Consider the following 23,010-nt stretch of genomic DNA (forward strand, 5'->3'; position numbering starts at 1 on the left):
GAGGTATAGTAGACCAATCACCATATGGGGTTTCGTGTTTCACGATCTGAAATACCAACAACTAGATTTCTTACGCCCTCTACGCTGACCAACGACAAATGTTGCAACTAGATCCACGAGAAGCTTAGACCATATACCTATAGCACTGACGAGATATATATACGTCGGTGGCTCTAGACAGCTCTAGAGCCCCGCGGACGTGAGACAAAAAAATACATTGGGTGATTGGTCTACTCCTGTACCTCGACTGTGATATAACAGAGATTCAATTTAACCACAAGCTTCAACACATCGCGCCATCTTCGTATTCTCTTCGCAACAAAGATAACGATCGATCAACAAGCTTCTACCACTGATGGTAGGATGTCGCGATCTCATCGACAAACTCTGTAACCGGAAGTGACCCGAAGAGACTCTGCGAGATTACATAAAGCCATTTGAATATGGAAAAATAACATATTTTTATTGATGCCATCAGCGTCTTGAACGCTCGTTCAAACAGAAGCGTAACAAAAGCCTCTTTACACATTGTACATACAACTCTAACGTTCTCGCGTTACTGGTTTGAATATAAATAAATGCGTCGCAGTATATCCTTAGTTATGACTTCAACTTCTCATCCAGCGTAGGCAAAAGCTTCTTCAGTTTGTCTGTATCGTGGCTGAACGCCCACATGATACATCTGGTGTGCTCTTCGGTTGGCAAGCCCTCTAATTCACCATCAGTCTCGAACCATTTGCTGTTGTTCTCCTTGATATCCTTCAGCAGACCCTGAAGATTCTTGTTTCTCTCTATGTCCCAAGTAACAGTCGAGGACTCCGACACTTTCACGTCCCTGAGCTTCTTGTAATTTCCATCTGCGTCCTCGTACGCTCTGCAAATCAACAAACATTCATCATTAGAGTGTGGATTTTTGTGTAAGAAACAGAAATTAAATAAATATGCATTTCCTCGTTTAGTCATTTTAGCAAGCGAAGAATAATATAACAACATTATTCAATATTTCTAATGTCTTATAGTTTCATATTCGAACAGTCCATTTTTGTTCTAAATGCATATGAGTCTATTCATTATAATTATTAGCAGGCACACGAGACCTAGGAAAGCGTCCACTCACTTGAGAAATCCGTTGTCCTCGATCTTATATTTCTCGGCTAAAGTTTTGAAGGCTCGCATCAAATTCAGAGCCAAGTAATGGAAGTTCTCATTGGCCCTACCGTTCAGTTTGTACTCCCTGCACCAGTCCTCGAACACCACAACAGCCTCCTTCATGTTCTTGATCTTCTGCTCGTCCTTCGTGATGGATATCACGCGGTTCGCCCTCATCATCAGGCCAGCAATCACATTGTACTGGTAAGTCACATCTCTGCCATCCAGAAATTCAATACTCTTCAAGGCTCTCTCCTTATCCTTGAAGCTGAGCCCACTTTCCTCCTTCTCATCTTTGCTCCCTTCGCTAACTTTAGCTACCTTCCTTTCCGGCTCTTCGTCCTCCTCGTCGCTGCCACTAGAACTCTCGTGGCTTCTCTTCAAGCTCTTCTCCTTTTCGTCAACGTCCATATCCTCGTCGTTTCCAGCTTCGAATTTTTCCTCCACTTGGGAGATCAGCTTCTTCACTTTAGTCGGGTCTGGACTGTAGCCCAGCATGATGCATTGAACGTGTTCCTTGGTAGGCAGTCCGCGGAAGTCGCCAACGTCCGTTTCATACCACTGTATGTGCTCCTGCTTGATCTTCTCGATGATCTCCTTCAGCTTCCGGTTCCTCTCGATGTCCCACGTGGTCCCGCCATTTTGCACCTTCACTGCTCGCATGCTTTTGTAATCACCTTTCTCCTTCTTATACGCCCTGGAAGTTCAAGAAACAGTCGATCAACTCTGACAAACATCATTGCTGAAAAGTCACATTTCCAAACATTCCATACTTGTAGAAGTCCTCGTCCAGGACATCGTACTTCTTAGCGAGGAGCCTGAAGCCGTTCACAGTCTCGATCGGCAAGTAAGGAAGGTTCTCTTTGCCACGGTTGTTGACCTTGTAGTCGTCCAACCAATCCTCGAAAACCTGCACAGCTTCTTTCAGGTTTGCCAGTTTCTCTTCGTCTCTCGTGATCTGCAGCGTTCTTTTCGCGCGACTGACGAAACTCGTGATAACGTGGTACTGGTAGCTGATGTCCCTGCCATCTAGCACCTTCAAGGTGTCCAGCGCCTTCTTCTTGTCCTTGAAACCCATCCCGGTCTCTTCGGACTCCGAGGACTTCGTTTTCGCCATGACTGGAAGTAAAGCAGAGCAAAATGAACTTCTGGTTTCCTGGAGCTCCTAGATTCTTAGACCGTCCAGTTTTTTCTGTGTTTCTAGATTTTTAGAACTTTGAAATTCTTAGGGCTTCTAGGGTTTCAGAGCTTCTATTATATATTACTATTGTATACTTGTGTACACGTGGGGTGGTATTTAGCACACGCGAGTCACGCGATCGGAACGGCCCATTATCAGCAAAACCAACGAAATGGAAGGAGCGAACGTGACCGTGACGCCAGTGGACACTTCTGTCGTTGACGTAGTTTCTTTGTCACAGAAGCTATACGTAGAAACAGATCAATACAATCGTGACAGCTGGCAAAAGCGGAGCATTGTTGCACGGGTGCCTCTAATTCAAACAGACGGATGGATAGAGTCTGCGAAAGCTCTGTACTCCAAAAACTCGAAGAAAATTATATAAAAATCTGGAAAAATACTCACTGGAAAAGTGTTAACTTAGTAAATCCACTGGTCGCTCGGCGCACTAAACGGTGAAATCACCAGCGTAGATCACCGCGGTTATAGAACATAGAACAGTGTCTTCCGATCGCACAGCTGAGAGTGGTGGATCCAGGAGTCGGCGACATTCGCCGCAAGCGAACCACGTGTAAGAAGGACGAAAGATGCGAGGCTTTGGTGCGAGAAGGAGGGACCGATATAAACATATCGAGCATGTGTCACTGCCCGAAATACGCGACGAAGCTCTCAGTCCAATGGTCTTGAGACTTGCGTCACTGCCTATGTTAATATGCTGGTGCAAGAAAGATGTGCAGAGAACGACGCGGCCGTGTCTAGGTCAAGCGCGCAATCGCTTATGCTAATACGCTGGTCGCTGTCGGGCCTACTCGGGCTAGCCGACCACTATGAAAGCGATTCGCTCGCTTGCTTCGTTGACGCAACTAAATAAATTCGGCGGTGACGACAGGCGAAAGGATTCCGGCATATTGTTGTTCCGATAGAGATTTATTTCATATTTACAGAAATTACAGATCCAGAACTACTCGGACGCAGGCGATTCGATCCTCCGGACTACTGGGTGATCAGCCGAGATCACTCTCTCTCTCTCTCCCTCTCTCTCAAATGAGCGAGTGCTATCGTCTATTTACAAGATTCGCGAAACGCGCAATACAAATACGATTTTATGCGAGCCGCCTCTGTTTCTATGTTCGCATGAACGAGCTAAGGAGTCCAGATTAGGCTACTTGGAGGGTTCGACTCTCTAATCGCTAACTTTCCCCTAAATTACGAACGCGGCGGCCGGGGGTGTTTTGTCAGCTTGCATCGCGCGTTTTATAATAGCTCGTGCACGGTACTAGACAATCTTGCTGACATGTATCAGACAGTAAGGACAGCTCGAACTTGAACGTATTCGTTTGGGAAAGTTTGAAAATGTTCAAAGTGTTGAGAACATCATCATTCTCTTTCTTCGGACCGTTAATGAAGCTAGCTACTCGATGATCGCAAAAGTTTTCTATGCTCAGAGACTTCAATACCCCTTTTGAAGTTCCAACAATTTCAAACTAAATAAATTCAAGTTCCAATATTCAAATTTCGAACATATTCTGTCGTTCTCACGGCTAATTGTACCATGCACGAGTCTGTAACCACAGGTGGACCACAATCGATCTTCTTCGAAATGATCCAGAGACTCTCCCTCTACATCATTCGATATGAAAGGATTCCAAAACGATTCTGCCCCAACTGCGACTAAAGTCTGACTCATTGGCGGTCAAATCGGACGGAGATTCAGCAGACGCAGCTGCCAACACCAAGACAAGCGTACGAAGTTTGCTCTATCTTCGAGCTGGTGCTTGTAGCGTCCAATAAAGTTGGTTGAGAGATCGCTGGTGCTGTCGGCAATTGCGTTCTCTGCACTCCGTCGTATAAAATCGATGACGCTTCTCTCTCTCTGCTGATACACTCGGATTCCTGGCTGTACGGGATCCTCGGTAATTCTTGGCTCCTCGAGTCTGCAGGTGTGTCGTGGGAAGATAGGCGACCGTAGTTCAGGAAGGTCTCTGCGTAGCTTGACGGCGGATGATGATGGCTGCCATTATACTCGTGCGAGTAGTGAGGATGGTACCTGTTCGGAGGAGTCTTGAACCCGTCGTTGCCACCCAGATACTGGTGCAGATGGTGCAGGCTGGACGATCCATACACTGTTGAATTGAGAATGCAACGTATTGACTTTCTTATTTCACTATGCAGGCAATCTTTTTTTATTTATCTACAGTCGGGGACAAAATTAAGAGGACACCCCTTAAAAACTTTTAGGGGATGGTTCTGTAAGCTCCCAGCGAGGGAGAGTTATCGAATTTGGACCATATTCTAGATTGGAATTGTTTTTCTTCAAATAAAATAATATTTGAAGGAATTTTGATAGAGCTCAAAACTCTTGACCTCTTGCTCACTTGACTTAAGCTATTTAATTGGTTTTAAAAAATCGAACCTGCAGCAGTGTTGGAGTACATGGCAAGAACAGCGTCCCCATAGCCACTGGATGAATGTTTCCCCAAATCAGAGACATCGTTGGTGGTTGAGATTTTGCTGGATATGGATTGGCTTCGTACACTGTTCTGTACTTCGCTCGGAAGACTCGAAGACCCTCCCGTGCCGTACGCCATGTTGAAAAGCGCTTCCGGGTCGCAGACAAACTTGTATACGTATCTCTCTCCTGCTACCTTCTGCATTATGCCTTTCTCGTAATAATACCTCAGCGACCGGCTCAGTTTATCGTAGTTCATCGCTGGTCGGTTCTTCTGGACACCCCATCTACGAGCTACCTAAACAGAACCATCAACCATACACCTTAATTTAGCCTCGAACCAAACAACTATCTTTCGTGTCGAAAATAATTATGTTCCGACTTATAGATATGTAATATCTATTCCTGTCACAGACAAATTTGTATTTTCTACGTTCTAGTCAAACGAACAGTTTTACTTTCAGGAACTTCTTTTACCTGCTGTTATCAGCATTTATAATCTGATCTATTTTTGAAAATTGTTCCTTTACCTCTTCCGGTTCGATCAGCTTGAACTCCATGCCTCTACCAGTCCAAGCAATGCAAGGAGCATTCGCTGGGTCGTCCAGCAACGTCACAAGGAACTGCCATAGCTGAAGAGATCCTCGTCGCTGCTGTTGATAGCCAACAGTCATCTCAGTCCACGGCGACACTCCAGTGACCGACGACGGCCTTTTGCCGGCATAGTCCGCGTTCCATGAAGTCGGCGAGCCTTTCTTCTGGTAGCAACTGCTTTGCCTCTCCCACGACGAGTTCCTACTGTCTAATTGAGCTCCCAACTCGGTCCACGTGGGAGTCACGCTTCTTTTCCCGTAAACCTCGGAGCTCCAGTTCTCTTGACGAGGGAAGAAAGCGTCGGTCGACGATGCTGGGACTGTTGTCTGCCATTGGGATGCTGCTGAGGATGTGCTGGCTGGTCTGTTAGGCGATGGCGAGCCTCTGCTGGTCCTTGTACCGCCATATTGCTGCTGTTGGTACACCAGGTTGTTGTCTGCAATGTTCAAACGCTTGCAATTAATTTTTACTGTCGCTTCTTAATGTCTTAACTCTGGTGTGGTTTGATCTAGCTCTGATACGTACGTACATCTTCTTTCTCTAATGAAAGGGTTCAACACCTTGAACAGGCAATAAGTTTATGCCCGAGAGTTAATGAAGCGAGATTAAAGATCGTGGAAGTATGGATCGCCATGGTTAAAAAGGAACGATCGAGACCGGATGCCTATGGAAAAAAGACGAGGAACCGTTGGGGGTGGGAGGGGGGGCGACGTATTAGCGATTGCACTCACGCGCGGTTGCCGGTGAAGTGCTCGTCACACAAATATCGGCAGGAAATTGGTTGATATTCAAAGCCCACGGGGTTGCCGGCTCGGCTCGGCTCGGCTCGGCTCTCGCGGATGGCGGCACCGCCTGAAATACCGCGCGGAGCTCGCGCGGTATGTATATTAATCGGGTGCTCTCCTCCCGGGGAACACCAACACCGCCGGCATCCCGCCGATCCCGCGGTCCCTCGAGCCGAAAAAGCTATTCTCGAACCGTAATCCGGTTACGTTCCAAGTCGTGTACGGGGAATATTGAAAAATTGAGAGCCCCCTGCCGATATCGAGCCGGAACGTCGCTCTCTTTCTTCCCTTCTTTCTCCGTTTCTCTCGGACGCTGACACACCAAGCACCCCGCGCACCCCTCTCCATCAGCAATTAAAACACCGATACTTCTTTCGGTGTTTCGCTGGTAAAGTTTCAATTTTAGATGCCACCATTAACACTCGGATACCATCGATGCTCTTTTGGAGGATCATGTTAACCGTTTGGTATCAACATTACTTGCCCGGTTGCTCACCTTCATTGTTCAAACATTTTATTTTCAAATTACCTTCTTGCGCTGCCATTTTTTTTTTTACGGTCACGGTGACGAGAACTTCCATAATTACTTAGAAGGAGAAGGAAGTTTGTACTTTGTTGAATGCCTATGTATTATAACGAAATCAAATTTTTTGTTGTGTTTCAAGGTAATTTACAGAATACATATTTACTAGATTCTGTTCGAAATCTTCATCACGAGTCTGACTCGTTGTTATAGTACCAAGGGGTTAAAGCATACATCATTTTCTCTGATGCTCCAAATACGCATCGATGGAAAACAGAATAATTTGTATTGTTGCAAAATCAACTTACAATGGTTACTATTGCATATGTTAGTTTGTGATGAAAATTAAAAATAATGAAGTTTGATGTACGTACCCATGACGTCTCTCACACGTTATTTTAATGCAAGTGGTTAATTTTAACGAAGCCCGTTTATTTACTAGGAACTATTTACTAGAAAGAAGTCACGGAATCTTTGAATATTATGTATGTTGTGTGTTAGGACTTTGAACAACGAGGTATATCGAATTTGACTATCTTTAGGTATTGTGGTGGGATTATGGACGTCACTTGTATGCGACGTAAGTCGTTAAGATCGACGATACATGTAGATCGACTCACGTTCGTCGTACACAATGAGTTTCTCCTTCAGAATTGAGACTGCTATGGTTGTTGAAGGCAGGTTTTTGTTGTTGGATGTTTAAAACATTTCTTATGGACTGTAGAAGTTTCAAAAGTATAATGTATTTGTACGATACGCTCATACTTCAAATCCACACCTTCAGTTTCTTCGAACAATACGGAACATACCCAGTTCGGTGAGAAAAACACGATTACTTAAGACTTCAATTATTTTTGATTATTGAAATGAAATTGTGTAACAGTGTTCAACTTCTAAAACAATTTTTTTGTTATTTTCGTTATTTTCCATGATCGACCACTGTGGCGTCGTCTCTCGATTAGCAGGGGCCCGGTGTTGCTCTTTCTTTCGGCGGTAATTACGGAAGGTCTCAGTCACTGGAGAAAATCAACAGGAAGGGTTACCAAGGTTTAATCGTGTCGGCGAGTTAGCTTTACCTTCCTCGCCGGGCAAACGTCGGTCGGATCCCCGATCCTCGTGTAGACGAGATAGACAGTGGATCCTGGCTCGGTGTCGAGGGGGTGAGAGATAGATAGATAGATAGATAGAGAGTGAGACAGAGAGAAGGATAGAGAGAGAGAGAGAGAGAGAGAGAGAGAGGGATGGGTTGGTCGGGAAGCTGCGGGCCAATCTGGCACTCTCTCCGAAGAGGGGGTGAAAGGGGGTCGACCTCAACGTGCAAGCGGGACCAGAGGCTTTGCGGGTAGTTTTAGATTAAAATTAATCGCGAGCTGATGAAACCGGTGGCGATGTACCGAGCAGGAAAAGGGTTGAAGCCGGGACTGGTCAGGGGCGGTGCGCAGAAGGGTTGCTGGGAAAAGAGGACGGCCTCCACTCGTCCACTCTCAGACAAGCTCCGTTCTTTTGTCCTTCTCTGTTCCACGATCCCGATGTTTCTCCGCTGCTAGCAACCCCCTAACCGTCTCTCTCTTGCTCTCTCGCTCACATTGCCGTTTTCTCTGACACAGCCAAGCCTTTACCCGTCTCTGTCTGCCTGATCCCCGAATTCCGGAGTAGAGGCCGGTTAATAATGCAAGCTCCATTTTCCACCCACCTGACGCACCGAAATCTGTCTCTCTTTCTCTCTCTCTCTCTCTCTAAACTCCTCTCGTAGCCCGTCACTGTCGGTACATCGAGAACTATGTTTTCGCTGGTTGATTGCTAGCGAGTCTAGTGTGTACAATGTAATTGCTCAGGGTGACAGCGAGTTGTTTATTCAACAGATGTTGCGGAATTTCTTCGTGCGACTGTAATTGTCGCGGAATTCTGCCGGTTCGTAGCCGACGGGACCTGACCACCTGTAATCCCCGTGATCCTCGTGCACGTATTAATTAGTAGGCCGGCCACCAATCTGTAGCCATTAACCGGTTATTACTATTCCACCTGATACGTGGAAGGGTTCACGGGACACGCTTCATCTCGTCTGGATTTCGCTTCGCGATCGGATGTTTCGACCCTCGACCCTCCTCTGTTATGATTTGACACGTTTTTTCATGGTTTTCGCGAAGGCAGCATGTCCCGTTTGTTGATTCATTATCTACCAACTTCATTTTGTTTCGCCTTAGCACGGTCTTCCAGTTTTTTAATGGGATTATTTTCTCTTACAAATAGTTTTCTGTGTAAAATCAAGCGTCACTAATAGGTTACGGATGTTTCGCTTTTATAACAAAAACGAGTTGCTGAAATACAAAACATTTCAGGGATGAAAAAACTTCGAGAACGTTAATGTACTATTTCTAATTTTTTTTTAATTATTAAAGGAAGAAAGACACTTATATTTATCTCCTGTCTAACCATTCGATGCCACATACAACAAGAATTTGTTTATAAGTCTTGCACATAATTTCTTTCTCTTCCAATAAATTCTCTATTAGGCCTGGAAAAGTAACAGTGTCATACCAAAAGGCATGGCAGCGTTAAGCTGTTAAGTTAATGAAGTTATGGTTATAGGAAGGGGGCAGAAGCTGAAAGAGCCGACTTTTCCTGGATCATGGCAATCACCTAATAGACATCGACGCATAGAGACCGCGCGAAAGGTGTAATCGACGAGGAAGAATGTTTGCAAGCTCATGCCTCGTAATCATCGCGATGATTAGTCTTCCTTTATTCACGGGCACGAAAACGAATCCTTTAGGAACTACCACCGAGTTCCCTGGCCCGACACGGCCCGCCTCTCTGTATACCCATTTACTTCCAAGTCACCCGGGAATTATGCTTCTACTTCTCTTCGCGTAATTCCTCCCTACCATTAAGCCGTTTCAATTATTTACAAGCAGTTTAGATTAATAATAGGATCGTACCTATCGCTGATATCGATACCTACCGACACACATGCTGTGGCTCTATCAATTTCCTATCGGCGGAAAGATAGTGTCAGCGACCTTTCTGTCAAACGAACTGACATCGTAAGAACACTGTTCTAGGAGGTGAACGGTCGTCGAAAGGGAACATAATTTTTATAGAACGCAATATTTTACGCTTCTGTCAATGTCAATGAAAATTTAATGCAAGATTGCCGGAGTTTTGTTTTGTCTATTTTGTTAGAATTCTCAAAAATGTTAAATGGTTAACGGACTGTCCTGTCCCAGGTGTCACATACATCGGTCCATCTTCTTGCAAGGAACGTTTGCATCTGGCAGCATCAACACTGCTCGAAGAAAGCATGCTCAGCTCCCCGGGGACGGAATTCCATGCTCTTTCCTTCGTTTAGCAGCTTTCGCTGGATTCTGCGATCCACTCTCCGCTCCTCCCTCGCTCTTTCTCTCTGTCCCTCTTGGTGGCTTTCGAGTTGAAAGCATTCTTCAATTATTCACTTACGTGTACTTAGTCACGCGTGAGCGAGTCCGGTGCAACAGCGACGAGCATACTGTGCAGGATTATGTTGGGAATTCTTGTCGGAACCCGGTATTTATTGTCGGATCAAGTGAACAATACTACCAACAAATAACAGTGCAATGGTGTCGATATATCAGAAAATTTCGGGACCACAATGTCACCGATATCGTGTACAGATTCTACTCTTTGATCTCTTAGCGAATAACAATCTGATTATAATCGACGAAAAACATTGTAAGCTGGAACAGCGACAGGAATCGGTTCTTAGAACCGGAAGAAGAGTCGAGCCGGGGTTCGATTAATGGACGGAAGCGCACCAAGCACCGTGCTCCAGTTATTTATGGGACACCATAGGGTAGCACCCTGCCACGTGGACCCATTGTCCAGAGATTTGTCACGGTGCACGTTTAAGACGAGGGATCACTGAATCAGAAAGCTCGATTTGTCGAGCATCGAAGACTCGGAGGACGTTGTCGGGAGAGTGGCTCCTCGCGTGTCAGTGTAATTCATCAGGATTATGCCTTTATGCTAGATTCTACAAAGCTAAAATCTCAGTTTCTCGAGAATTTCCAATATTTATGCAATCCTTTAGAAACCTCGTTTTTACTGATCGATAGTTCTATTATTTATTGAAGTAATGATCTGTTAACTCACTGTTTCGAGTTTCCTGGGCCGTCGTCGTAGGTATAGTTGCAACAATAGGCTCCCCATAGCCTCTATCCGCAGGCTCCTCTTTCACAGCGACGCTTTTCGTAGCCTCGTTCGTCCGCGAACTCAATTTATTGCCTCTACACAACAGAAAACCAAGAGGATTCTATCTATATCCAATCTTGAAACGATTGAATCCGTAAGTGACACTTACCCGAAACAAGTGGAGCGATTTTCCGGATCGAGATCCAGGAAGGTGCTGCTCTGACCGTGCGGATGGTTGACAGTTGCCTGATATTGTGCGTAATTTGCGTTGTTGATCCTCCTACAGTTTGCGGATTCTTGCTTCACGTTGGCGTCTGGAAGAAGAATGTTCCGTGCATAATTAATCTGTTAACACGTTGACTGCCAAAGGATCGTGGAAAGCTGTTCGATCAACGAGGCCGAAATTGCGGAATGCTAAAGTTGATCGAAGCGATGAATTATTAACTCTTTTACGAGAGAAATTAATCTGTGAACATTGTATGGTATCACGACTTAACATGGTAGTCAACGTCTTGATGAAATATTAACAATGAGACACTGATCGAAAAGAATTTGAATCTTGGTCTGAAAATTAACCCTTGATTAAAAAATCCGTAAAAGTGCATGAAGATTAAACGCATTTTTATATCTAATGGAACCATTGAAGTGGATTAAAACATGTCAATCTTCTTTGAAGTAAGCTTCCAATTGACTACATTAATTATATTTCCAACAATTATTTTCTCAAGAAGTTTCCCATACTTTTATCATTCTCTGTGTTAATAATTTCTAATATTGTGTGTTGCGTTACTGTATGTCAGATCGCCGGCGCCATATTGAACTTCAGTAGCCGATTGTTTACCCAAGAATTATCGAGCAAGTTCTAAAATGTGAACAGCATTATCGCGATGGAAATTAGAGTCACCTTCGCTCCGTCTTAACGAACATTTTGCAATTTGCGCACGCCATTATACGTACTTCATTATCTCCTACCAGTTTTTGCTTAAGGTAACCGAATATTTCATGTTATACCGATGCACGTAATAAGGAAACATTATTATCGTTATTATAATATAGAAAATCGCTTGGGCGAGCCGTTAATGAAATCTCCCAGCGATTCGCTATCAATATCGAGGCTCTTTATTAAAAAAGGCAGCGAACCGCCCGGGGCTGATGTTTTTAAAGCGGCAAGAAAGAATCAACAGAAGATTCCCGTCGATTATCGATATCGCGTTACACGGCCAGGCACTTTATATTAAGTCGATGCGAATTTATTTCCCCTTCCCACGCCCACAATTTTTCAATCGATTATCTTTAGACTGCGTTTACGGCTTAATAAAAATCATCGTTGCAACAGCGTGGGTTACAGTTTAATAAATGTGGGAGTAGTCAAAGTTCACGAAATTCTACGTTCGTAGACGAGATTTCGCAAAATCTTTCGCTACGGTTTGGCGTACCCCGCAAATATTTCGATACGCCTCGAATAGATAAGCAAACGGCCAGGGGCAACGACAGATAATGTCTATATGCTCTCACTTACACAGCTCCCGTCTTGTGCGCGTGCGTCTACGTGTGTTAATCCAATAAAGAAAATATCGGTGCTCCGTTATTCTCGTCTTACGAGCCAGAAGAAGAATAAAAATATATTACACTCTCAAAATAAGCTAGACGCTCGATTATATTCTCTTAATAGTAATTACGAATCATCAAATGTTGTACTTTTGTAATGCGCTGTATTACGAGGTCAAATTTACTCATTACCCGTTGATTTTATTCGCTGTTCCGCGGCTGCGAGGGAGACCGATATCTCCGCCCCCGCGAATGTGTGCGCAATATGCGGGCAAACAATCGGAACGAATCGTGCACGAGGTAAATACGTTTATCCGCGGGTCCAGATTTGCTAATAAACTTTCATTCGGGGAACTGTTTGCCTGTTGTTGTTACAGTTGCTGTTCTGTAACGGGAAAGCTGAGAGCATTTTTGCCGGTTCTGGTATTATACTTTATTTCGTAATAGCTCGTTATCGCGTGCAAGCCGGTTTTATCTTCGGATTGTGGTACAAATTGAATCCGAGGTCCGGGAAAAATTTTCCAGCGAATTTTAATTGCCGCGATCCACGGTGGTCGGCACGCTTCAACTTTAATAGAACGATTCGTAAAAATATTCCAATATGGCGTACAAATATTATAGTAATATGGTGTCTACAGCAGAAGGGATATCTCGAAATCATGTTACCAAAATTGGAAAATTATTCAACTAGAAAATATCTATGCTGTATTTTGTAAAACCGCACGTTTTGCGTGTGAAATCTTTACGCTGAAATAAAGTGATTGACGAGACGAAATAAAAGTAAAAATTGTTTGCATCGGTTACGATGAACACGAGTCCAAACATAAACTTTCTTCGATTTAATAATTTCCACCATAAATGCATAAAATCCGCAGCCTAGTGATTATCAGTCGCCTCAACAATCCAGTTACCTGTCAGTCGAGTAATTTTCCAAATCGGGAGATGTTTGTCCGCCTAAAGCGATGTCGACCGCGGATAGAATGTTTAATGACTCGGCCAGTATAATCGCGGATCGCAGGAACGAATCCGTCGGAAAATCAAGTCCGGGCGATTACACAAATCCGTCGGATTCTTTCGTCGAAATCGAGCAGTCGACGGTGCTCTCCGGCAGCAAGTAAACTTCCGATGTTTGCAAATACAATGATTGCCGGAGGCCTCCGACTTATGCTTCCCACGGGCCGGGAGTCTGTTTGATTTATCGGGGGCGCACCCTCGGCCGCGCAAAATCGTCGACGGCCCCATTAGACGAGGACCCACTCCCACGTGCCGTTGCAACGATGCGCCTTCCACTTCCGGTAGGACACGCGCCCGAACCGTCATCTCATCCCCCGTAGATCATTGCCATCGAAGAAATGATCGTCGCTCGACCGAAGTCGATAAAACCTAATCGTATGCCGGGGACGCCCTTTATAGATCGTTAAAATCGTGCGCATTAACATCTAGGCCTGACCGAAAGTGTCCTCGGAAAACCTTGTAGTCGAATCGATGAAAATGTTTGCATGGAACGATGAAGTTTATTCGATTTTTATGATTTTTTATGATTAACAGGATTGCTTGAATTGGGTGCAACTATTGGTTACACAGAAAAACGATATGGAATTTGTGATTGAATTAATATAATAAACATCAAATTTTAATGATGTGGATGCAACTACTGAAAAGCCAATAGAAGAAAGAATTGTGTTTGGAGTCATTTGAACATCGAATTTGGATGGTTGAGACATTTTTTCCAATAACGATTTTGCAAAGAAGCAACATCCTCAGTTCCGCTTCTGCAGCCAAGGTTCTTTTATCCTGAGTACTTTCTCCCTAGAAATTCGTGTCTTCCTATGATGTTCGAGCGATGCAGGTTCTTTCGGAATTGGATATAAATTGCATGCTCGAGACATTTCCGTGCAGCTTCCGCTTTTATGGAGATTAGTTTCCTTCGCGCCGCATACGTTTCTAGTTAATGTTATCGGAACACGGCAATTACGGTAATTTCGTGGAGTTTCAAGGCAGAATCGAGCGGGACCGCTTCGGAAAATTTCCGGGCAATTCGTGGAAAGTAATAATGACATTATTTAGAAAGAAAAGAGAGGTGTCTAGTAAACTGTAACAAACTATATTTGACATACGGTGGAACTCCGGCACGTATTGCTCGTTGTCCTCAGTTTCGCAGCTGGTACCTGTAATGTAATACAGACGAAGTGCAATGTTATTTCTCGTTGATCGTTCTACAATAGCAAACTGCTTCGTTGATTTCGCCGAGGAAAGAAACGCTCAATAAGAATCTCATTGTTAATGAACTAAGCGAGAAATCTTGGCTAATGATCGACCACGTTCCCCCTCGGGGTGAGTAAAGATTTTTCTTCAACCCTTGGCATCAACCCCGTCCGTTATCCTTGTTATTACATTGCATCCACCGTGCATTACATTACAGTTCGAAGTAATTAAAATTAATGTTCCCGATAGTGGCCGGCCACTGTGGCTAATCGTCTTCGAGGAAGATTTACGAACCCGGTAGTCGTTTTGCACCTCGAGAAATTGATTATGCTTGTCCGTTTCGGAAAATATAATTTTTATATTTCCTAGTATTCTGGCTCTAACAATTTCAACCAAAATACTTTTGTTATTTTTATTAATTTATTGCGAATCTTAATGCACTAATGATATGTATAAATATGTAAAATTCTTAAAGACTCCTGCACGGCAACAAAAATTAATAGTATTTTTTCTATATTATTAATTTAAGAAACTTTTTATTCACTCCAGCGAATGAAATTATTCACTAGATTTTTTATAAAATCGTTTTAGAAAATGTTTGTGTGAAGATTTTCTACTGCCTGGTATTTCTAGTCATTATTTATTCATGTTATCTTCTTACTATGATTCAGTACCATTTAATATATCTGTTCACTGTGTACAATATTGATAAAAAAAAAGTATAAAGGAAAAATAAAAAAAAAAGAAACGCCCGAACAGGGACTCGAACCCTGGACCCTTAGATTAAAAGTCTAATGCTCTACCGACTGAGCTATCCAGGCCTGCGGTATGGTTGTTCTCGAAATAGTATTAAAACCGGATTTCCATCGAGACTGTGATTTCATATTTAATTTCCATGCGAATACATTTATTTATAATAAAATGCTACTTACCATCTTGTAGCCAGGATTCTTGCCTGTATTCCTGCGCGGAGTATATTTCGTTCTCTGAAATGAAATTTTCGTTGTTTGGAACATACATTTAAATGAAATATTCACCTGCTCGACGCATAAACAAGCAAATGCGGTAAATAATTAACATATATGTGAAAATAGTTTCTCAATTGGGTTGTGTAACTGGGTCTAGCGGCACGTTAACGTTTTATCGATTTCCCAAGAGCTGATTCGCGTAAACAGACGCAATCGTGTCGATAAGAACACTCATGGTGACATGATTGAAGATTTAAAATAAAGCAGATGTTATTTATAATAATTAGACTGCGGAGCTTCATGCAAAATAAGAATTCTTTGCGTTATTTGCAAGATGCTGGGGCCAAACAAATTTTTCTTTCTTTCTTCAATCATTTTAATAGACTGAAATTAATACTTCGACGTTTTCAAATTAATTTATTTTTAAGTTAAATTGTTAATCTCCCCACTGATTTAAATTGTACATTTTTACCATAAACGCATAAAATCTGCAGTCTAATAGTTTTCTTCCAGTTTTCTTATCTGGCTAAGGAATTAAATGGCGAATTTCCGTTCATCCCATAATGATTAATGGTTGCTGGGGAATAATTATCTCGCCGCGAAATTAATCCGTCGTATTTACATTGTTGCACGATTGCTCCGCCGCGAACTACCGCTCTGTGAGTAATTATCACCCGAAATAACAGTAGCATGGAATTAATGCAGTGCAATTATTTGCACGTTACAATGTTTTCCGCGTACGTTCGGAATCGTGTATTTTCCGAGACAGTAAATTGTACAGGGAACAACAGTCTGCATTTGCAATGGATACTCTCAAGGAATTACTTAATTTATTTGTAATAATTAATTTCTGGGCGGAAGAATGGTACATTGAGCAATAACGCTCGTGTTTCGAATGATTTTCTCAAATAATCACTCACTCTACTTCAGTAATAATTAATGTTAGGGCGAAACAATGGCAAATCAGAAGGCGACAGTGCCCCATGGCACGTGAAATTATTTCTGCGTCATTATAACGCGATGAAAGGCGATATCCAGGGTGTGATAAGATTCGATCGTAAGATGTAACAAAGGCGGAAAGTAGGGGGATGATTCAGTGACAAAAACAACCCCTTCCAAGCGAGCGAAGAGACCACGATAGAAATATCCGTGTATGTGCTGCATGGGGTCCGTTTAATGGGCCTCTAGAATTCGCCACGGGTAGCCACTTGTCAGTAACCTTGTTTTGTTCGCAGTCACAGTCCCGTCGGACGAATCGAATTTACTTAGCCTCGCGGATAATAAAGTAGGTACTATACGAAACCGAATTGCCACTCTAACGAGCCGAACGTGCACTAACTTGTTGGGATTTGTTGCCCAAATCGTGCCACATTAACGCACAAACTTCAACTACACTTGGAGAATTAATTCTTCGAAAACGTTCAATGGTCATTTAGGATTTCTATCAGAGCAACTGCCACATTCTTTCCATCTGTAATCGATGAAACTTTATTTCAATGAAACTTTATTTACTCTCGCCCGTACATGGTAACGTTGTTGATTGTCTAGGCGAACTGCGCCGCGGTCCGTGGCCGCGGATCGTCAGAATCCGTCGTGATCGTCGAATTCCATCGACGTCGCGTCGTCGCCGCCCTGTTACCTTATGTTGTAAATCGCGCGCTCTTACACTTCTTAAATTTTTTAAAATAGCAAAGCAGATCAGAGAGCAAATTTAGTTATTGCTAATTGAATCCTCAGTTCACTCCCCAGAGAACGAATCCCAATTTCCATGCCCTGACCTTAAATTTTGTAACAAATAGTACAGTAGAGCAAACTGTAGATGAAGATAAAGTCCAAAGAAGCCTCGACAAGTTCGTTTCAGCACGGATAGGTGAGAATTCGTCAGAACCGTTTCTGCGACTGATTTCCTTGCCGGGAACGAGGAAAATGTGTTCGAAGAGCATCGTGCAAGAGGGTGTCGCGAGGGTGGTTTTCGTTTGTGGCGATTCTGGCGACGTTTCGATATTTCTTGACGGCGAGTCGTCGTCGTCGTCGTTGGAACACGGCTTGGGGAGCACAGCCACCGTGGTGGTAGGGCGTAACGCGATTACGATAGAGAAATTGCAGCATTATAGGCTGTGATTGAGTTAGGTGGAGGCGGTCCATCCTGGCTGGTGGTTCACACCACGGGCATGCCAATGTTAGATATAAAGTGTCAATCACCGTGCTCAGACGACGGGGCTATGGGGGTTCGGGGTGCACGGGGGTTCAGTCTCCTGTGGGGGTACACAGCCGGCATCGACTACCCCATGGGGCTCTTTGCGGCGATAATACGTTGCTTATTGAATTCGGTCTCGAGGCTTCTCGCCGTGCCAAAGGATTTCTGGGTCAAGGCTGAATGAAGTCGACGAAACCGAGACCACCGCGAGACACTTCTCATCGAATTAACCCTTTCCGGTTCTGACTTCTGCACTGCGAACCCGTTGGATTGATTTAAACATCGTATTCTAATGATCGAGATGTTTGATTGAATTCGATGGAACTGTTACCAGTGGAATTTATACGACTTCATTTGAGCCATTTTTTGAGAACGTTTTAATGGTGACATTAATTTCCAACATCGAGTTCTAATGATTCAGAGATGTGCTTGCAGAGACGTGCAATTTTTGGAAAACGTTTCAACGGTGAAATTAATTTACAACATGGAGTTTCCCGCGGAACAACGACCTTAAAATCATAGTCACGTGGCTTTTTAAGTGGACGAGAACCTTGAAATCGCAGGAGCGGAATCAAAATGAACATCCTGCCGATTGTTTCAACATCTGCAGATAGAATCCAGGATTGTTCGTCAAAGGGAAACGAGGTCGAGGATTTTCGTGGCTCTCAGATCGTCTCGAAACGTAATTGCACCGAGGACCAGAAAATAATATCGTCCTTGATGCGACTATATAAAGATATTGACTCGACTGGTTGCCTGTCGGTGACAGCCTCTCTTCAGGGGGTGGTTCCCTCTTCGCCCCCGTTGTACGTAGTTCGCGAACATCCCGCACGTGCTCGAAAGCGGGTGTGCGTCTTCCTCTCTCTCTCTCTCTCTCTCTTACTCTCTCTCCCGAGATTTTCTTCGTGTGCAAGGCGACGACGACGTGTGTGCGTGTTTATAGAAGACGCCGTGCTACGCCGAAGAGCCGACATTCCGGGGTAACATCGTATCAAAGAACTTCAAAATCGTGCCGACCTGGGGGATGGTTGCTTGAGCGGACCGCCCTTCGCGACTCTACTCGATCTCGCGATAGAACTCCAGCAATTTCAAGTTGATCTAACCGTGCCTGCCGCCCGTTTACCCTCCTGCGACGAGGATTGGGCCATTCTGACCCGCCTGAACTTGGGAGATATTTTTTTTTCATAGTGTTTTAATGTAATAGCCTGGGCTTGAGAACGAGAGATATAAGTTTCTCTAAATTTAGGGAATTTGTGATTGAATTTATCACATGGTTCGTACAGTAGATAATTAGTTGTCTGAGCGTTCAGGGACATTCTACTTACCAGAATGGAGCTTCTCCTCACTGCTTGGCTGAGCCACCGAATAATCCGTGGGGCAGTATCCTGCTGCGACTGTTTGAAGCGGCTCACCGAGTCTGCTGAACTCTTCACCAGACTGGAAGAACACAATTATATCTTTTAGAATTTTTACGAGCAATTTTTTGGTCATCGTTTCACCCCTAACCCTGACTCAAGGTCAAGCTTGCTTTCTAGACTAGACTTTTTCTGTTCTAGTGTAACTAGACATTAAGTTGACTTTCTTCATTTTCGAGAACTATTATATTTTTCTAGTTGTCACGCAAGCGTTCACATCGGTGACCAAATTGTTAGCGTTTTACTTTCGCGGCATCGAAACTGTTGCAATAATAAAACGCGGCGGTTTCGGCGCGGTCTGCCGCGTTCGGAATTATTAATCACCTTTATTCGCGGCGATCATTAAATCTGTAATGAACATCCAGCTTCGCTGGATACCCACGGAAACTTCTGTACTTAATCTCTGCTTCGGCGATTCAAATTCATCGCACACACTTTATTGTATTGCACCTCGGGAACTCTTCTTCGAAATGGGTTCGATTTATGAAATTAACCAGGTATCAAACATTTTACCGGGACATCGTAAAGACAACTTTGTCAACCAGCATGTCAGAACGTTCTATCTGTGATTTTTATGGATCGTAAGAAATAAAGTTCGTCGACGATCGTGGCAAGGTGAACAGTTTCCGTGTCGGTCGAGGGAGAATGATTCGGCTTTTAGGCCTCTGCAGTCCGGAAAATAAAAAGAGGAAGACAATCGGGACGAAATTGATGTAGAGCCGCAGAGGAGGACGAAAACGAACATGGCGACTCGGCGGCAGAAAGGTGTAGCAAGGGATTCGCGAGTGAAAGCGGCACAATGAGAAAGAAGAGGAGCGAGGGACCCGCGCGAGGAGGCAAGGAGGACATCCGGTGAACGATTGGATGGTTTCCTCCTTGCGGAGCAATCTAGTGGTAAAGCCGGTTACCGGTTTTGGAAATTCCAATAACGCCGTGTCGCCGTCTGCTTCTCCTTTATGAAGTTTCGCTCTGCAGTTTGCGCCGATCGCTTACACTTCGAAATTCGCTAAAAAAAAAAAAGAGAACCAAAAATGCCTACACCAATCCCGCGAAAATATAACGCGGAGGAAAAATCTACAAGGAATTTCAAATAAATGGAACATAGAACGAACTAGTTGCACGTTGAAATCACTATTCGCTATTTAATTTCCTAATTGCTAGTTCTAAAAGAAAGCTCATTGTTCAGATGTTACACTCCAAATCACTTTCAAACCAACCTTCGATACAATTACTGTATAAATTTCAACGCCAAGAGAGCATCATAAATGTTATTTTTTTGTTCGTTTAATACGACTTATGTTAATTCGTTCGGATGCTCATGTGCTGGACAGGTCGCCTCGCGAGGATAGAATGTTGTGTTAATCGAAAAGTTTGCAGCTCCTTTTTTAATCGCTTTATCGGCCAGGCTGGCTGCAGTTTTTCACTCGCGTTTAATTCGACAGGATATTATCGTTTATAAAGACGTAATCGACTTCCTTTTTCGCGGCTCGGTCTTACGTTCATTGCCTCGGCCCGCGGTCTCTCTCCTCTGATTGCAATTAATAGTCATTTATAATTAGTCCCCGTGATGGCTCGCCACTCGTAATCCACAAGCTGTGCCCCCTGATATAAATTTTAATTACATTCCCCGATATTACGTTCAATCTTTAATCCCGCCAACCCGATATGAGACGGCATTCGCTGGGACGACAGCGTTAAATGAACGAGAAAAAAGACGTTCGCCGATCCTCGTGATTAAACTAACCGACATGGACAATAACGCATGGTCGATCATCTCTAGACTGTTGATGCAAAATAAAAATTCTCTGCATCTGTTCCAAGACGCTGGCCTCGTCTAAAAATTGATTTTCTTTTCGAAATAATTTTGCCGAAAGAAATATATCGACCCTCTTCAATTATTTTCATCATTTTAAAGCTATGTCCACACTGAAGCAGCGTCGAGCAACTTTTCTTCGCCTCTTGTTGCCTTCTTCTTTTTTTACCGAATAAAACGAAGAGTAATTTCGTTCGCAGACGGGAAAGTATTAATAACGTTAGTTGCCGATCTAACAGATTCGCGCGAGATAAGGCTGGTTCATTGTCGAACGACGCGTTTCCTCGCAGGGGTAAAGCCTCTTTTCGGCAGCGTTTTTCGACGGTAGCGAGCAATTAGCAGATAGAGCCCGGTTCGGCAGCCCGCTGTGATCATGAGCGTTGTCCTGTTACCTCTTATTGTTCGCGTTCCGACCTGACGAAACCGACATTGTGTTCGCACCCTCTTGCGGGGCTGCGACGGAAAGAAGGAAAAAAAAAGAAGAAAGGGGAAGAGAGAGAGGCTTTCTCCAAGTGGCAACGCCTTCTCCTAATTGATAAAATTGGACGGCGACGAGATTGGATTCGTTAACGAATGGGTCCGTTATCTGTTTCTGGAAAAGTTAGAAAAATTTCGGACACCTCGAGACCTACGACAAACCGCTGCCGTGGGACGCGAGATCGAACGATGATGCAGAATGGACACGCGTTTATGGTCGCGGTAATCCGTTCTGGAGCACCGAGGCTCGAGTGTATCGCAACGAAAAGTCGGGATCCGTCGACGGATAGGGGAATCTGTTTGGAACGTGTTGTCTGCTCGATGACTTTATTATAAACCGAACCGAAGTGCGCAATTACGAGGGTGGCGTTCGAAGGGAATTGGGGTGACGACCCCTTCGCAGCATCATCGGGAACGATGGGGCGTTCCCCGTGCCGCGCCGGTTCATGGGTATCTCGTTTTCACTAGGTATGCACGGACGTTACTCGTTCGTTTGCTCGTACACGACACACGGTACACTTACGGGAGCGCGTCTTTTGCACGGGAACGATGGGAAAGGTCAGGGGAGAGACGGTGACGCGGAGGGAAAAAGGGAAAAGGGACCGGGAAGAGCGGACCGGCACGCGACCATGTTTGCGCGTTTACCTTACGACTCGTTGCTTCGGGCACGCACTCGATTAACTCCTGATCGCTGAGATTATGGTCTCTCATGTTGAGCGGGCCGCAAGCCGATTGAAATCGGGGTCGACGGAACTCTGTTTAAATACTGGGTTGCGATTAGACTACGATTTTTATGGCAGTACCGTTTTTACCAGGTAAACTATTGAAACTTGGAAATGATAATTGTGGATTCTTATGCAAAATAACAATTATTCGCACCGATTACAATGAACAAGGGCCAAACAGGAATTTCTTTCTTCCTTTAATAATTCTGATAAGCTAGGACTAATATATTGAACCTCTTACTCTTAATCCTGTTTTAAATTACGCCTACTAATTCTTGTCTTAAGTGTACGAAATCCGCATTTCAGTTGTGAGAATTTATACTAAAGGAGTGAAATGACCTAGACATTTTTTACCGGTACCATTTCTCAGTCTCTGAATTTCGTAGAACTTTGCGAGCTCATAAAACAACGAGGGGTAATGAATATGTATTTTTGTAATATTTTTGAGGGGGATTATTATTTAGAAAATAGTAGAATCTGGATAAGTTCTCGAGAAAATCAAGAAAGTAACTAATTAAATCACCAGCGTAATAGTATATTTTTTTTTATTAGTATATTTGCCATCGCATTTTTTGCTACAGTTTCGTGACGAGCTCCAGTTCCAGGGGGGAGGGGGGATGATTCAGGTAAATTTTCACGGTGTAACACGCGTCCTGAATCGAGAGGTAATCATGGGAACCTCGAGTGGCAGCATATGTTTCCCGTGAGCGTGGGGGTCAGTCAATTAACCACCGGCTCTGGGTATGGGGCGGGTGTGTGGGAATCGAGTGATTTTTAGAATCAACAAACATAAATCAAGTGTTTCCGCGAGACAA

At 43.9% G+C, this 23,010-nt stretch overlaps 2 protein-coding genes, 1 long non-coding RNA gene and 1 other non-coding gene across 4 annotated transcripts; 1 reads left to right on the top strand and 3 right to left on the bottom strand.

The window, feature by feature from the left end:
- Positions 1-442: 442 nt before the first annotated feature.
- On the bottom strand, positions 443-2,869 carry Ude (Uracil-DNA degrading factor). The gene is made up of 4 exons (XM_076794136.1): positions 2,735-2,869; positions 1,923-2,268; positions 1,118-1,846; positions 443-874 (listed from the first exon to the last, which is right to left on the bottom strand). The coding sequence occupies exons 2-4, from the start codon at positions 2,264-2,266 to the stop codon at positions 601-603; spliced, it is 1,347 nt and encodes a 448-aa protein (XP_076650251.1). The 5' UTR covers positions 2,267-2,268; positions 2,735-2,869; the 3' UTR covers positions 443-600.
- A 293-nt stretch (positions 2,870-3,162) lies between these two features.
- Positions 3,163-15,620, bottom strand: Ets96b (Ets96B). The gene is made up of 6 exons (XM_076795157.1): positions 15,533-15,620; positions 11,017-11,161; positions 10,809-10,942; positions 5,309-5,808; positions 4,743-5,076; positions 3,163-4,452 (listed from the first exon to the last, which is right to left on the bottom strand). Exons 1-6 carry the CDS (start codon positions 15,618-15,620, stop codon positions 4,040-4,042), a joined length of 1,614 nt encoding a protein of 537 aa, XP_076651272.1. The 3' UTR covers positions 3,163-4,039.
- On the top strand, positions 7,386-9,291 carry LOC143358106 (uncharacterized). Its single transcript, XR_013082924.1, has 3 exons — positions 7,386-7,497; positions 7,643-7,840; positions 9,270-9,291. It is a non-coding gene; the product is annotated as an uncharacterized LOC143358106 (long non-coding RNA).
- On the bottom strand, positions 15,349-15,421 carry Trnak-uuu (transfer RNA lysine (anticodon UUU)). Its single transcript has one exon. It is a non-coding gene; the product is annotated as a tRNA-Lys (tRNA).
- Positions 15,621-23,010: the final 7,390 nt, after the last annotated feature.

Source organism: Halictus rubicundus, chromosome 10, assembly GCF_050948215.1.
Source record: "Halictus rubicundus isolate RS-2024b chromosome 10, iyHalRubi1_principal, whole genome shotgun sequence".
Classification (NCBI taxonomy): Eukaryota; Metazoa; Arthropoda; class Insecta; order Hymenoptera; family Halictidae; genus Halictus; species Halictus rubicundus.

Excerpts from the sequence above, each read along its gene's own strand:
- Ets96b (XM_076795157.1), bottom strand. The coding sequence starts at position 15,620 with ATGTATGTTCCAAACAACGAAAATTTCATTTCAGAGAACGAAATATAC. Across the intron at positions 10,943-11,016 it reads AATCGCTCCACTTGTTTCGG|AGGCAATAAATTGAGTTCGC; the intron begins GTAAGTGTCACT and ends TCTGTTGTGTAG. Across the intron at positions 5,077-5,308 it reads AGCTGATCGAACCGGAAGAG|GTAGCTCGTAGATGGGGTGT; the intron begins GTAAAGGAACAA and ends GGTTCTGTTTAG.
- Ude (XM_076794136.1), bottom strand. The coding sequence starts at position 2,266 with ATGGCGAAAACGAAGTCCTCGGAGTCCGAAGAGACCGGGATGGGTTTC. Across the intron at positions 1,847-1,922 it reads CTGGACGAGGACTTCTACAA|GGCGTATAAGAAGGAGAAAG; the intron begins GTATGGAATGTT and ends TTGAACTTCCAG. Across the intron at positions 875-1,117 it reads GAGGACAACGGATTTCTCAA|AGCGTACGAGGACGCAGATG; the intron begins GTGAGTGGACGC and ends GTTGATTTGCAG.